At 45.0% G+C, this 16,263-nt stretch overlaps 1 protein-coding gene across 25 annotated transcripts in view; it reads right to left on the bottom strand.

Moving 5' to 3' along the window:
- The window catches only part of LOC149334583 (uncharacterized), a 122,616-nt gene that overhangs the window by 21,238 nt on the left and 85,115 nt on the right, over positions 1-16,263 (bottom strand). For 12 of the 25 annotated variants that reach the window (XR_016284764.1, XR_016284761.1, XR_016284762.1 and 9 more), the window contains 2 exons: positions 15,386-15,426; positions 14,650-14,716 (listed from right to left, as the gene is read on the bottom strand). The exons of 1 other annotated variant lie outside the window; for it this stretch is intronic. Coding sequence is in view for 10 of the 24 variants with exons in the window: in XM_089555201.1 (XP_089411327.1) it covers positions 4,316-4,563; positions 6,647-6,687; positions 10,402-10,432; positions 11,714-11,796; positions 13,226-13,302; positions 15,386-15,426 (521 nt within the window). In the remaining 14 variants the exon portion in view is untranslated. Of the gene's footprint in view, positions 1-4,240; positions 4,564-6,646; positions 6,688-10,401; positions 10,433-11,713; positions 11,797-13,225; positions 13,303-14,649; positions 14,717-15,385; positions 15,427-16,263 lie in introns of those variants that run through there. 12 more of the 25 variants (XM_089555199.1, XM_089555196.1, XM_089555200.1 and 9 more) reach the window with 4 other exon arrangements.

Consider the following 16,263-nt stretch of genomic DNA (forward strand, 5'->3'; position numbering starts at 1 on the left):
GTGCACACTCGGAAAATAAAAAGCTTCATAGTCAATTTTACTGATTCCCGAAACCAGACAGAGCTATCAGAGCGCGCTGGCCGTAAATCACACACTTAGGTTTAGGCTTATCGCATATTGCATGTGCAAATTATGCGAGGTCATGGCATCAATAACCTTACCGTGCGCACACAAAGGTTCAGAATGAAGGAAAAGCAGAAGTCAGAAAGAGTCACACTCGCGCACTGCGCGTGCACACGTAGATTTTTCTCAGTCTTATATACTCCGTAAAGCATACTCTCATTTACGGGCTAGTGGCTCTCTCCGGTTGCGCTAAGATACCAGTGTTAGTTATTAAGTTGCGATCTTAGATACAGTTTAGTCTACCTAACCATACGCAATTGCAGAAATATCTAATTAAAAAACCGCTTTATTGGCAAGACAGTCTGTGTCAGTTATATTCTTTGAGTTTATTTTACGGCTACTATAAACGTAGCAAGGGCTGCTTGCACTAACTGCACCTTAAAGAGGGTTGTAAATAGCTGATAAAAATTAGTAAAATGAAGTCACAGTTAGTAACTTAAGCAGTTACTACCCTTTTTTTAATAGCTTTTTTTAAGAGTGCAGGACTAAGTGTCCACAAATCACGCTCCCCCCTACATTCACCCTTCTCCTGGCCTCACCCACTAGAGGAGCACGGAGCAACGGAACAAACTGGCGACGGCGAAATCGAATTCAAAAACGCACTGGGAAAACTAGCTTGCAGAGTCACCATCCACCTTCCAACTCTCCTGCCCACCCAACCTGGCAGGTCTAAGAATAACGGTCGATACATGGGTGGAGGTGAGAGAGCGACAATTAGGTTTTTCTAAAACCGCTCTCGTCACACTGTAAAGAAAACCTCAGCGAAAGAGCGGACAAGTACTGAAGAACAAAGCTGGAACTCATGCACACAGTCCACACAGATTTCTAGGTTGCTTCTTGGCGAATAAAGATTAGCCTAGTGCACCCCCTTTGCCAAAAGTCACCGGGCAACAGGTTTTTGATTCTCAACCGCATAACCCAGCCTTTACGGCACCCCTCGGGACCGAAAGGTGTCAGCACGTGAGGACAAGGGTTCACCTTACTTTACACAGAGTGATAGCTTAAGGGCTGCCATGAGTGCTTCGCTGCGCGGCTAAGAAACAAACCACCTGTGCCCGGTTACTTTTGACAAAGACTGTACGTGTTGTCTTACCACTCTATACTAATGAGCAGCTCGGTCATTAGAAAGAAAGGACTAATGTAAATAAAAAATTAAAGCTTTCATCTTCAAAGCACGCGAGTAGCCTTAGGTGACCTCTATAACTTTTTATTAGGCAGAAGGAAAGGGCATCTAGAAATGAAATTGTCGATGGTTCTGTCATTCTTTGTTCAGGCGGCTAATAGCATGCACGAGTGAACCATCAGTGGCGTTGCTTCAAAACAGCTGCCGTTTCCTTCTAAAGATTAGATTTACCGCAATTCATAGTTAGCGACTGTCACTTGGTCCCGTGCGCTCTATTTCTAGCTCCACTTTTAGAAAGTGTATTTTCTCATCACTGTTCATTGTTTCGTTGTCTCTGATGCGCCAAGCAGAAGCATATTTCAGTCGACGGAGGTTCCAAAAAGAAGCAGTTGTAACTTGCGCTCTGTGATTAGTTTTCTTCCGTCCATGTATGCCGCACTCTAGCACCCTTCGAACATGGCTGCTGGTTGGCTTGTGACACGGACGAGAGTCACGCGTGAGTGACCGTTCCCGGTGGGGAGGAGGAGAGCACGGACGACGACGGCGCCGCGATTTCTTCGAACCTGCCATTTAGAGCTGTCGTTGTAATTCACGCTTCAGGTCGTAGCCCCGTAAATTTACCAGGGACGTTGTGGCAAAAAGCATGAACGTAGAGCGGTGGGGACGGTATGGGTTGTTTCCAGTGACATGCAGTGTGTTCAAAGGCAATCAACAGGACCCCATGGCAGAACATGGGCGGAGGACACGCCGACCAACATCACCATAATCATCTAGTGTATGGATCCCCGGAACCCAAACAGTGACCACAACTGTTGGAACGATTAATCTGGACACAAGACTCGAAAGCAAATTGTTCCATCAAACCGACCGAATAATCGACGCTTGTGTTGTCAGCAGAGAATAATTCCTGATGACATGAGTAAGTTAATACTTTCAGCTCGTTACTGAAGATACGAACACCAGGTAGGGTAAACTAACGAGAGTGCTCATACGCCGAACCTCAAAATAAAATGTAAAGAGAAGAACGACCATCCAGACAAAGTAACTAACGCAAAAAGCCACAGTCAGGAGAGAAACGATGGGGCACATGCTAGACTTGGAACTGAATTTGGCTACGTGGTGGGAGCATTTATACAGGCATTTATACTGCGCTAGATGTCTTGGAGGCCATGACGCTGCACCACATCCGCGGCCCGTATGGTGGCGGTCTTCTGCTGGTGCGGGTCCGTCGCGCGCTGTGAGGCCTCTCATTCCTCCCAGGTGGAGAGCTCCGAGCCCGGCGGGGGAGGATCAGCCGGACACTCCATGAGGATGTGTGTTAGGGTAGCGGTGGGGTGGGACCACAAGTAACAGGATGAGGTGAAAGCACCCGGGTGGATGCAGAATAGTAGGTAGGTGGTGGGGAGTGTTCGCGTCTGTAGGCGGCGCCACAGGATATGGTGGTGGTTGGTAAGGGATGGGTGGGGCCGATATGTCTGCGTCAGCTAACTGAAGGTATGCATGCGCTCTCTCGTGTCGCCCAGGCTCGAGTCTGCCGCCACCCCGTTTATCAGTCCTTGGGCGTGAACATTGGCGGCCTCGACGATTTCGTGTCTGAATGAAGGGTCGGCAGCAATTCTCCATTCGTATGAGTTCAGCGAAAAGAAAGTGATACTGTGTGATAGAGTATGCTGTGAGGATAATGCACGTCAAAATTTGGTCAGTGTGGAGTAATTAATAAATTAATTGAAGCCAAAAATGCCGCTTAGATGTCAAAATAGTACCGGACATCGATATAGTATGAGGGCGTGAAAACAGTTGATGTCAAAATTCTGGGAAAACACGTAGCAAGTGCAAAAACGTTAACTAAAAAAAATGAAAATGTATGGAAAAAAGATGATGCAGTATTTGCGAGTGGTGACGTCCAGCTAACGTGGTTGCCATGGTGACGCATGACGTCACACCGTGACGTCATGTGGTGACTTTGGGTGGGGCCATCGTGAGGTCATAGGAGAGGGCGTGGTGTGTCGGTCGTTGGTTTGTGCGCTTTGCCCGCGCGTTAACGTCGTTGTCATTGTGACGCCTGACGTCATGTCGCCTCGTTGAAATCTGAGCCACTGACGTCTTGGAGGAGCGGTGGCCGGGTGAAAAAAGAGCCTTCTAGAAGGCTCGTCGCGCCGTTTCCGCTAAGTTATTTAATTGTTTATTTGTGTCCTTTGAACTGCTGGCTGTAACTATCCATTTTTTTACAGAAGTGACTGTCGTGAAGTGATTCCTCGATCCAGCATCGACACACGTGCTTCACTGTTGGCCGCCCTAACTTTTTACTGTGTCCGCAAAACTGTTTGGAGGGACGGCGGGTGACCGTAAATAGGACATCGCGCCTCTGCTCGCTATAAAGGCGGAGGGTTGTTACACTGAGTTGTTCTTGTGCTATGTCCATCCGTATCCTGCTGTTGAAATCTGCAATATGATGGCGAACAGGTAGGGAAATAACTCTTTCAACATATCACTGGAAATGATCGACTGTACATTTTTGCGTAAACGCTTTAGAGTGCGCGTGTCTATTTAGTTGGTGTGTGCTATGGGGCGCGGAAAACTCGCACTTATGCAACGCTCAGCTGTTTAGACTGTGTCCCTCGCTGCAGAAGCCGCTCACTGCAGCGTAGCAGAGTGCTGCCAAGAAAGCTAAAAAAAATTCTGGGGTTACGAATTCTGTGTAGCACGCTGACAGTTATCAGAAAATGGCAATACAGCTCGACAATATGACAGAGCTTCCCAAAATATTTACTTTGTATTCTCTCTAGCTGCAGATTAACTAAAACAGTGGTGCGTTGCGGCTTCCTTCGGCGAAAGCTCTCTTTGGCGAAGGGTAACATCACAAATATTGGCGCATTACAGACCTCATCTTCGAAATCTGCATGTCTAGGCCTATGTGAAGTGGTCTCTACTTTATTCTATATATATCCCGCTAGTTCTTGTTTATCAATGTGTGTAGGTGCAACGAACCTACAGTACTATTTAGTTTCCTTTATTACGGATAACGAAAACTTTAGTCTTGCGTCAAGGCCATTTCTCTGCCGTTGAGCGTCAATACGCAGGATCGGCGTGGAGCAACCATCCCAAGATGTGTCCCCATGGGCTCAGTACTCTGCGGGCCACAAACTTGCCAACGGTGCGCCAAAAAGGATGTATGTTGGGATTGTCAGCCAACCGGTCCAAGGATAGCCCCATGAGTTTTAGCTCAAGGTCTCTGCCTACATTGTCCGGCAAGGTAGGGTCTCGACCGTTCGTGGGATTATCTTGTTGTCCACCGCTCGTTGGATGACCTTGTTGGTCTGAAAAATAAAATCACAAGGCAGCGTCGCAGGAAAAAGACGCTGAGAACGCACTACAATGCAGTGTACTAACCAGGCATGCCTTCCCGTCATTTCACCTGCCTCGGTATTAGCGCTAACAACCTCCAGCTCCCCTTCCACTGACTTCGGCCACACGCGGATGTATTCCCTGTCCAAGAAGGCATTCAGTGGACTTGAGAAGACAGGAGCAATGATGGTTGCTATGCACTTTTGCTGCTCCTCCATACAGGTTACTCCTGACACCCTTCTTTTTGAAGTGAAAGCTTCATATCGCTGGGTAAAGCCAAGATCACCGTGTCTGGAAATTTAATTTTCATTTGATCTTGAGATGAAGCAAAACATGTGCATAACTGCCTTCTGGTACAGTGGACACCTTAGCAGCGCTTTAAGCTACGAAACCGGCGAAGAGCGAGGGAGAGCTTCGAAGGCAAAAGAAAGGCGCATCATAACTGCCCTTTGGCACAGTGGACATCTCTGTCGTGCTTTAAGCTACGTGGCGGTAGCGACAGATGTGCGCTGCATGCTTTGGCGTTGACAACATTGTGGCAGAAACGCGGCACTAATCTCAGTGGTCGATCATGAACTACGATTAAGTCGCTGCTGTTGACGAAAAGTCATTGTGTTCGGTCCGCACAAGAGTAGGCGCATATTGGGAACCAATGATTAAATTTTATTTTAATTGAATTCTATTGTTGTTGCATATATTAGAACGGACAGTGAAGACCTTTCGTGCTAATGGTTTCATTTCACGTGTGTTAACATAAACATTACAGAATTCTTGCACTTTTCTACGATTTTAAGGGAGATCGTGCATGCATTTAATTAACTTCACTCACTGTGCACTGATTGACAGTGGTTGTGTAGCGTGAACCCAGCCTCCACGAAATGATATAATAGAAATTTCAGCTGCCCCATTTAAAAAAACTTAACACTTCTGGTGAATGAAAACAGCTTTATGCCTGCTATTTATGGAATGTTATAACATTGACATGTAGTGTCCCTTGAGGAGAAATATCTCTTTACTACTGAAAGCAAAGAGAAGTATGTGGCAATGGAAACATGCAAAATATGTTCTGTTCTCCTCGCAGCACTGCGATTACCATTGGTGACCACCAGCGCGACCGACGTAAACATGCCACAATCGCAGGGAAAGGGTGTGCAAAAACCCAGGGAAAGCGCGGCGTGCGGCCGCGCCCAGAGCAGACGGACACCGATGCATCTGTCCACCTCACCAAGCAGTCTCGATTTTGGGCCAGTCAGGGTGTGAGGCAGATGCCATACGAGCACGCCTTGCGCTCAGGTATTTTGGTCCTCCGATACGGTGGAGATTAATACGCCGTTTGGTGCGTCCACCGTCTTCTATAAACGGAACTTGAGGAATTGCCGGTGGCGTCTGTAATACGTGGCCAACAGCAGGTATAGGAGCTTTGAGAGCCCTGATGAAACTGTAACAGCTGCCTAGAACACGTGACAATATTGTGAAATATAGCAGTCTTATATACAAGTACGTGGTTCGTAGTAATGTGTGGTGTTGTTTTCTAGACGCACATGTTCTAAACAAATCTTTCTGTCATTGCCGTACACCTCCCCACTTAAATTACGAGGCCTTTTAAACGCGGCAAAAAAAGCGCATTGAGCTAACATCTGACTCCGAATGAGTACTTCCCAAAGACCTTTGTTCTGTTTCGAAATCCGCATTATCATCCTCAGCTTATTCCTCCTATGGTTATTTGTAACAAGTTGTGACAGCCGGCGCCAGTGGCCACATTACAACCACAGTGCAGTATAGTACTGCAGTACGAATGGCGAAAATGCCCATAGGCTGAGATTTCTGTCAGCCCAATGAAAATTCGCATGTAAATATAAATCCCCGCCCTTCCACTTCAATATATTTTGACTGCCGCTTCTGCAGCTTGGCACTCAAAACTCTGCAATCATTGGAAATTACACACGTGCTTGGACTGAATTGCTATTAATAACGAAATTTCAAGTGCATTACATCGTTCGGGGGAAACACAGCAGCTTCTCAAAGAAATGTTTTCAAGGGAAGAAACGTGCTTACCTCTCTTGTACCTGCCGAGCACTCCGTCATCGTCGGGTCTCCTGCGAAAAGGTTTCGAAATGGGAGAGCTCAAGAAGAGCAGACGCGGCACTCTTATTAGCACAGCAGTTACTTCAATGCGTGACACCGCGGAGATTTAGGAAAGTTTCGAATCGGCTTGAATAGTTACTATTGAGATATTTCGCACTCTGAGAACGTCTTGGCGATGTCAGCTTACATGGCCAACATTGTGTGCATGTTTAGCTAGAACATGTACCCTTTTAGACGGAAGCTTATGCAAAGGTACCCATTCCTGAATAGTGAAGTGTGCTATAACTTATTCAGAGCCCTTGTAGTGGGATCTCCTGTGCACCGCCTGCTATAACGCAGGGGAAAACATTGAGCAGAAACAATTAAGACTGCTGACATGTGAGAATGCGAAAGCGTTGTCTGAACGTGGGCTCTGTTGCGAGGTTCATTAAAGATTCGTTCCTTTCTAACAACACACCTACTCATCAGCATAGAGTCGTAAGAAAGAGCCTACACTAGGTTAACCTTTATTCGCTAAGAAGTAACGTAGTTTCGTGGCCTATGGATTTCGTGCTCGCTTTGGAATCTGAAGGTCCTTTGTTGAATTGCCCGCGCCTTCAAAAGAAAATTGATATTTTCTTCTTTTCTGTAGACGTCACTATCGTATAATCTACTGCTGTCGTCATGCAAGAGCATGGTGACGCCAGTGAGGAACTTCGTGCCTTAGACGGTTAACAACGGTGGACGGCTTTTCTGCTAATTGAACATATAATGATTTCGCCTCGATAATGTGAAAGACAAGCGGTGTGGGATCCTGGAAGACTTCCTTGCGAGTATTTTATATCATAGAAATGCAAAGAGTACGTTCGGGCATATCGAACGAAAAACTGCATGTCTTGACAACCTGCACCGTTGTCAGCTCCGGTCGTCGAATTAAAGAGTGCAGCATGATTTCCTGTGATAAAGTCTTTTTTCAGGAACTAAAGAAACATTCAGGGTCATAGATACACGCTGGTTTGAAGTCACCTGAGTAAAGTTATCTTTAATAATTGCAATTTGAAACCTCTGTATGATACAAAAAAAACATACGACCGCTGCTGTATACAGTCACACCGAGATCTCTGCATTCGCATTGAGTTCTCGTGAGAAAAAATCAGATGCAACGCCACTATGACGATGCTAAACAATCTTTAATATTCAGTGAAAGGCTCGTCATTGTCTTCGATCTGCAGCTTGTATCCGAAAAGCCTAGAGTACTTCAGAATTGATCCTAGCTCTGTAAAAGCTACATATGAGTTCTTAAGCGGAAATTTTAATACCAAGTATCGAGAATGCATACCGAGGGTATGCATTCATGGATCTTCCAATCGAAGAAAGAAAGAAATCAGGCATGCTTGCTCGACGCTTTATTTCCAACTTCATGTGTTCAGGCTATACCCAAAAGTGTAGAAGCTTGCGAGTCAATCAGAGATCTTGAGGATGATTTCGTCATTTTAGATTAACAAGACACCAGGAAATTGTTTTTTTTCTGTTTTGCTTGCCCTATGCGCCTTATGAACCTATTGGAACAGTAATTTTAAGTAGTGTTCATGATTTAGAACCCAACTGTCCGATCCACGAAAGTTACACTTCCACTATACTGAGTATTGCAAGAAAGTTCCTCAACAATACTGATACCTAAGAAAGGCAGGGTCTCGCTTGAACAACTGGGCAAAGTTGAAGCTGAGTTCCTACCAATATACTTGGCGTATATAGTTTTCTTCAGGATTGTTTGATTGCAAACTATAAATTAATTCCAATTTCTGCAATGAAATATGACTTCTAAAAGAAAACAATGTTTTTCTAAGTCAAAGTGACTCCCTGGAAACTACTAGCCAAAAAAAAATTACATGTTTCAAGGAACCCTCACCCCTCCTACTCAGTACGTCTTTCCTCGTGTAAAGTGTGCGATTTCTTCGACCCTGCATGATTATTTTGACAGATTCGTTTGCCTATTACATAGATGGATAGTTAGTGCCTGTGGGAGGCCAGGCGCGCGAGAGTTTGGCTAAGTACGTAGCAATACTGAGCACCGCCCAATAACAGGTTCAGAGCAGGGCTAGATTGTCCTCGACAGACGTAGGCTAAAAAGTATTCGTTAATCTACGCTAGAAAACGTGCATAGACCTCTTTCATTCGCAAATTTTTCAATAATGGCTACCGAGAGCAACCACTTTCGCAGGTTGTTTTCAAAGGCCAAGATGTTTGGAGTATGTGGAAGAGTCAGGTGACGAAGGAGTCTTTTGTGCACAAGAAGCTCCTGTATTCATTTCTCAGTACCATAAGCCCTGTGTTCTGGCAACTAGCACAGCTAGACCTTCTCAAAAATTGCCACAATTGGCCAGACAAAAATACGAATTCTTTAACGACATCGTTTCCGAGTGCGCACCCAAAAATGCCTCCCCAAATGTGCTTCTCCGAACTGCCATCTTAGACACCGCTCATTGATGGCAGCATGGTCCGAGTTAACACTCAAGACATTTGGAACATTATGTTGTGCTACACTTTGTTACGTTTGCCGCAGGTGGACCGTTGTCGAAAGTATTTCAATTCAAAATATTAAGTAGCTGTTACAATGTGGTCTGTACAGGGAAACTGATAAACAAAATAATAAACGTATAAATGGCGCTGATATCGACTGCGTAACTTGCAGCTGCTAAGGAGTTGATTCAGTGCATCTTTTTTTTTAAAAAACTTCAGTAGACATGACCCTTGTATTTGACCTCGCATTTACTTTTTCTTACATTTCATCTTCGTTTTGAAAACTGCAAAAATGGTTTCGGGGGGAGAGTATTTCTACCGCTGCCTCCACAGGGATGCAAAGCTACTGAAATACGATGGCGCCAATTTACGTCACATATTTTAAGATAAATGTTATTAAAATCCAAGCGAGACAAGCACAGATGATTGGGAAAGTTGGTTCGTCGTTTTGTCAAGCGAAAGAGCGTACTGAAAGCGAAGAAGGTGGAGAGGCGACAGATACAGCGGCGCTGTATCCGCAGAGAAGGCTTTTAGTCCTTTGTCCTATTTATGTTTAAAAAGCTGACCGCGGAACTTCCCACCAGCTAGAGATAAGGCGAAGAGAAGATAACCGCTGGTCCTTAAGAGTAACGGAGTGGATTCCAAGAGAAGGCAAGCGTAGCAAGAAGCGACAGAAAGTTCGATGGGTGGACAAGCTTACAAACTTTGCGGGTATAGGGTGGCCGCAGCTGGCAAATGAACGAGGTTAATTGGAAAGACATGGGAGAAGCTTTTGCCCTGCAGTGAACGTAATCAGGCTGATGATGATGATGAGGGTGAGGCTTTGTTGGGAAGAAGTCGCAATCCACTTCTGCTAGGTTCTATTTCAGGGCACAGTCACCATAACAGGCCATCAACTTTATCAGTTTTAGCATTAAAGGAATTATTCTGCGCCAGAGTGTTTTGTCTGGCCTTCGTCTTCCTCCCAGTTTGCAGTGCTTCTCTGCTCGACGCAATCAAACATAAAATTTTGCTCCGAGAAAAATGTTATAAATTGTATATATTTGCTACAACCCACAAACTGTATTTTAGTTCAATGAAAACAAAATGGGGAATTAAAATTCAAAAGACGTGGATGAGCACTGTGCATTAGTTGCTGAGAATACGTGTACGAAAACACATCCAAATAGAGAGGAAATTCGGGGTGTACCCAATGGTCTTAAGAGTAAATGAAGCACGGTACTTACCCTTGATTGCCTCGCACCAGGTCAAGTCCATCTTTGTGGAATGGAAAGAAAGATGTCATTGTATTTGAATCTCGTACGTGTCACGAGACATTATCAAAAAGTATGAAGAGATATTGCTTAGCCACATTAGCCGCCTGAGTAAACTTAACTAGCTGGAACAATACGACGGCCGGTGGCTGCGCAAAGGCTTATCCTCGCATGGCTGACTTTTTCAAGAAGTACTAGTACGCAATGAAAATTTTTCCATTCTATTTTTTTTTTGCCGTTCCTCGTCAATCCAGCCATAGAGCACAAAAATTACGTGCAAGCGTTTTCTCTCATAGCTAAAAAAAATGTAGCTGGACTTTAATATGTAAAAAGAACAGCTAAAGATATCGGAAAAAAAAATATCAGGAATGGAGCTCCGGGTGCAAATGGGCACCCTCTCCTCATCGCAAAGGATGTAGTTATGTCGACGTCATGCGTAAAGCTTCTTAGAAAGTGAACGCCTGGCGGGAAGTAATGGCTGAAGTTAATGAATGCCGCCGCGGTGGCATGATGTTTATGGTGCTCTGCTGCTGACCCGGAAGACGCAGGTTCGATCCCGGCCACATCAGTCGCATTTCGATAGAGATGAAACGCTAGAGGTTCGTGTACTGTGGGTTGTTAGTATACGTTAATGACCAAGTGGTCAAAATTTTTCGATGCCTGCTCCTGAGTTTCTTTGGGACCTTAGACTCCATAAACCACACCAAGTTACTGGATGTGCCTTTTGTAAGAGGTGGAACAGTTCCACGCTCAAGGTCTGCTTTGTTTTCATGTGAAAGTTGCCTGTCCAAGCATTCTTTTTTTTTTGCTATATATCATTACTTCTGTAAGAGGAGTTTTGCATTCTATGTCATGATTGCGAGACCAGATTATTTGCTGACACGTTTACGCTTAGGTTATTATTTTTCTTGAATTCATGAGACCAATTTTTGCAACTTTACACAAGAACACAGGATACCGCGCCCTGATAAGTGTGTGTCAGTAACATGTTAAACCATTTTGGGAGGAAAAACAGCGCGAAGGGACGGAAGACAAAGATGAAGTTAACACACGTGTGGTTTCCTTCATCTTTGTCTTCCATCCCTTCGCGCTGTTTTTTCACCCAAAATGAACGTATACCAACTCCCCCAACTTTCTATTCTAGTATAATGTTAAACCACTGTTCTTGTGCAAATGGGATGCGTTGAGATTACCTCTGTCTTAAAAATTCTTCCCGCTTTTTCACACGTTCACGTTACTAGGTTTATCATATTTCGAAATGTCTCTACTGTGTTAAATTACTTACGGCACGCAGTCGCAGCAATCAGGAAAGCGATAAGGACTTGCACTTTCATTTTCCCTCGCGCCACAAAACGACGGACAAGTGAACTGAAATCATGAGAAGGAAAACGTCATGGACCGAAGCCAGTTTTCAAATTGTGGGTTTAAATTGGATTGCATTTATTGACACGGAAGGGTTTCTTGCACGGCCGCTCATCCTATCTGTATTTTATGCTTGTAAACAGATACATCGCAGGTGCCTCGTTATAAGTCGAGGTCTCTTTAAAAAAAAAAGAAACCGGAGCAATGTTTGAGATAGAGAGCAGCCATCCCGAGCACTATGAACATGTGAAAGAGAGAGGGCATTTGACGATAGTAAAAAAAAAATTGATTGATGCGGGAGAAAACAGAGAGCTTCACAGATCATTAATTATGGTTAAGGTAGGAAAAGAGGAAAGGCAGGGAGGTTGACAATGCTCCGTTTGGCTACTCTGCGCTTGGAGCAGGGCAGAGGGATTATAAACGGAAGCGAGTGAGATAAATGAGCACTGAGGGCGCAATTAAGTGCATTCTTGCGGCACTGTTGGCCGCCCTAACTTTTTACTGTGTCCGCAAAACTGTTTGGAGGGACGGCGGGTGACCGTAAATAGGACATCGCGCCTCTGCTCGCTATAAAGGCGGAGGGTTGTTACACTGAGTTGTTCTTGTGCTATGTCCATCCGTATCCTGCTGTTGAAATCTGCAATATGATGGCGAACAGGTAGGGAAATAACTCTTTCAACATATCACTGGAAATGATCGACTGTACATTTTTGCGTAAACGCTTTAGAGTGCGCGTGTCTATTTAGTTGGTGTGTGCTATGGGGCGCGGAAAACTCGCACTTATGCAACGCTCAGCTGTTTAGACTGTGTCCCTCGCTGCAGAAGCCGCTCACTGCAGCGTAGCAGAGTGCTGCCAAGAAAGCTAAAAAAAATTCTGGGGTTACGAATTCTGTGTAGCACGCTGACAGTTATCAGAAAATGGCAATACAGCTCGACAATATGACAGAGCTTCCCAAAATATTTACTTTGTATTCTCTCTAGCTGCAGATTAACTAAAACAGTGGTGCGTTGCGGCTTCCTTCGGCGAAAGCTCTCTTTGGCGAAGGGTAACATCACAAATATTGGCGCATTACAGACCTCATCTTCGAAATCTGCATGTCTAGGCCTATGTGAAGTGGTCTCTACTTTATTCTATATATATCCCGCTAGTTCTTGTTTATCAATGTGTGTAGGTGCAACGAACCTACAGTACTATTTAGTTTCCTTTATTACGGATAACGAAAACTTTAGTCTTGCGTCAAGGCCATTTCTCTGCCGTTGAGCGTCAATACGCAGGATCGGCGTGGAGCAACCATCCCAAGATGTGTCCCCATGGGCTCAGTACTCTGCGGGCCACAAACTTGCCAACGGTGCGCCAAAAAGGATGTATGTTGGGATTGTCAGCCAACCGGTCCAAGGATAGCCCCATGAGTTTTAGCTCAAGGTCTCTGCCTACATTGTCCGGCAAGGTAGGGTCTCGACCGTTCGTGGGATTATCTTGTTGTCCACCGCTCGTTGGATGACCTTGTTGGTCTGAAAAATAAAATCACAAGGCAGCGTCGCAGGAAAAAGACGCTGAGAACGCACTACAATGCAGTGTACTAACCAGGCATGCCTTCCCGTCATTTCACCTGCCTCGGTATTAGCGCTAACAACCTCCAGCTCCCCTTCCACTGACTTCGGCCACACGCGGATGTATTCCCTGTCCAAGAAGGCATTCAGTGGACTTGAGAAGACAGGAGCAATGATGGTTGCTATGCACTTTTGCTGCTCCTCCATACAGGTTACTCCTGACACCCTTCTTTTTGAAGTGAAAGCTTCATATCGCTGGGTAAAGCCAAGATCACCGTGTCTGGAAATTTAATTTTCATTTGATCTTGAGATGAAGCAAAACATGTGCATAACTGCCTTCTGGTACAGTGGACACCTTAGCAGCGCTTTAAGCTACGAAACCGGCGAAGAGCGAGGGAGAGCTTCGAAGGCAAAAGAAAGGCGCATCATAACTGCCCTTTGGCACAGTGGACATCTCTGTCGTGCTTTAAGCTACGTGGCGGTAGCGACAGATGTGCGCTGCATGCTTTGGCGTTGACAACATTGTGGCAGAAACGCGGCACTAATCTCAGTGGTCGATCATGAACTACGATTAAGTCGCTGCTGTTGACGAAAAGTCATTGTGTTCGGTCCGCACAAGAGTAGGCGCATATTGGGAACCAATGATTAAATTTTATTTTAATTGAATTCTATTGTTGTTGCATATATTAGAACGGACAGTGAAGACCTTTCGTGCTAATGGTTTCATTTCACGTGTGTTAACATAAACATTACAGAATTCTTGCACTTTTCTACGATTTTAAGGGAGATCGTGCATGCATTTAATTAACTTCACTCACTGTGCACTGATTGACAGTGGTTGTGTAGCGTGAACCCAGCCTCCACGAAATGATATAATAGAAATTTCAGCTGCCCCATTTAAAAAAACTTAACACTTCTGGTGAATGAAAACAGCTTTATGCCTGCTATTTATGGAATGTTATAACATTGACATGTAGTGTCCCTTGAGGAGAAATATCTCTTTACTACTGAAAGCAAAGAGAAGTATGTGGCAATGGAAACATGCAAAATATGTTCTGTTCTCCTCGCAGCACTGCGATTACCATTGGTGACCACCAGCGCGACCGACGTAAACATGCCACAATCGCAGGGAAAGGGTGTGCAAAAACCCAGGGAAAGCGCGGCGTGCGGCCGCGCCCAGAGCAGACGGACACCGATGCATCTGTCCACCTCACCAAGCAGTCTCGATTTTGGGCCAGTCAGGGTGTGAGGCAGATGCCATACGAGCACGCCTTGCGCTCAGGTATTTTGGTCCTCCGATACGGTGGAGATTAATACGCCGTTTGGTGCGTCCACCGTCTTCTATAAACGGAACTTGAGGAATTGCCGGTGGCGTCTGTAATACGTGGCCAACAGCAGGTATAGGAGCTTTGAGAGCCCTGATGAAACTGTAACAGCTGCCTAGAACACGTGACAATATTGTGAAATATAGCAGTCTTATATACAAGTACGTGGTTCGTAGTAATGTGTGGTGTTGTTTTCTAGACGCACATGTTCTAAACAAATCTTTCTGTCATTGCCGTACACCTCCCCACTTAAATTACGAGGCCTTTTAAACGCGGCAAAAAAAGCGCATTGAGCTAACATCTGACTCCGAATGAGTACTTCCCAAAGACCTTTGTTCTGTTTCGAAATCCGCATTATCATCCTCAGCTTATTCCTCCTATGGTTATTTGTAACAAGTTGTGACAGCCGGCGCCAGTGGCCACATTACAACCACAGTGCAGTATAGTACTGCAGTACGAATGGCGAAAATGCCCATAGGCTGAGATTTCTGTCAGCCCAATGAAAATTCGCATGTAAATATAAATCCCCGCCCTTCCACTTCAATATATTTTGACTGCCGCTTCTGCAGCTTGGCACTCAAAACTCTGCAATCATTGGAAATTACACACGTGCTTGGACTGAATTGCTATTAATAACGAAATTTCAAGTGCATTACATCGTTCGGGGGAAACACAGCAGCTTCTCAAAGAAATGTTTTCAAGGGAAGAAACGTGCTTACCTCTCTTGTACCTGCCGAGCACTCCGTCATCGTCGGGTCTCCTGCGAAAAGGTTTCGAAATGGGAGAGCTCAAGAAGAGCAGACGCGGCACTCTTATTAGCACAGCAGTTACTTCAATGCGTGACACCGCGGAGATTTAGGAAAGTTTCGAATCGGCTTGAATAGTTACTATTGAGATATTTCGCACTCTGAGAACGTCTTGGCGATGTCAGCTTACATGGCCAACATTGTGTGCATGTTTAGCTAGAACATGTACCCTTTTAGACGGAAGCTTATGCAAAGGTACCCATTCCTGAATAGTGAAGTGTGCTATAACTTATTCAGAGCCCTTGTAGTGGGATCTCCTGTGCACCGCCTGCTATAACGCAGGGGAAAACATTGAGCAGAAACAATTAAGACTGCTGACATGTGAGAATGCGAAAGCGTTGTCTGAACGTGGGCTCTGTTGCGAGGTTCATTAAAGATTCGTTCCTTTCTAACAACACACCTACTCATCAGCATAGAGTCGTAAGAAAGAGCCTACACTAGGTTAACCTTTATTCGCTAAGAAGTAACGTAGTTTCGTGGCCTATGGATTTCGTGCTCGCTTTGGAATCTGAAGGTCCTTTGTTGAATTGCCCGCGCCTTCAAAAGAAAATTGATATTTTCTTCTTTTCTGTAGACGTCACTATCGTATAATCTACTGCTGTCGTCATGCAAGAGCATGGTGACGCCAGTGAGGAACTTCGTGCCTTAGACGGTTAACAACGGTGGACGGCTTTTCTGCTAATTGAACATATAATGATTTCGCCTCGATAATGTGAAAGACAAGCGGTGTGGGATCCTGGAAGACTTCCTTGCGAGTATTTTATATCATAGAAATGCAAAGAGTACGTTCG

Source organism: Amblyomma mixtum, chromosome 8 (assembly GCF_055824585.1).
Source record: "Amblyomma mixtum isolate Tamu chromosome 8, ASM5582458v1, whole genome shotgun sequence".
NCBI lineage: Eukaryota > Metazoa > Arthropoda > Arachnida > Ixodida > Ixodidae > Amblyomma > Amblyomma mixtum.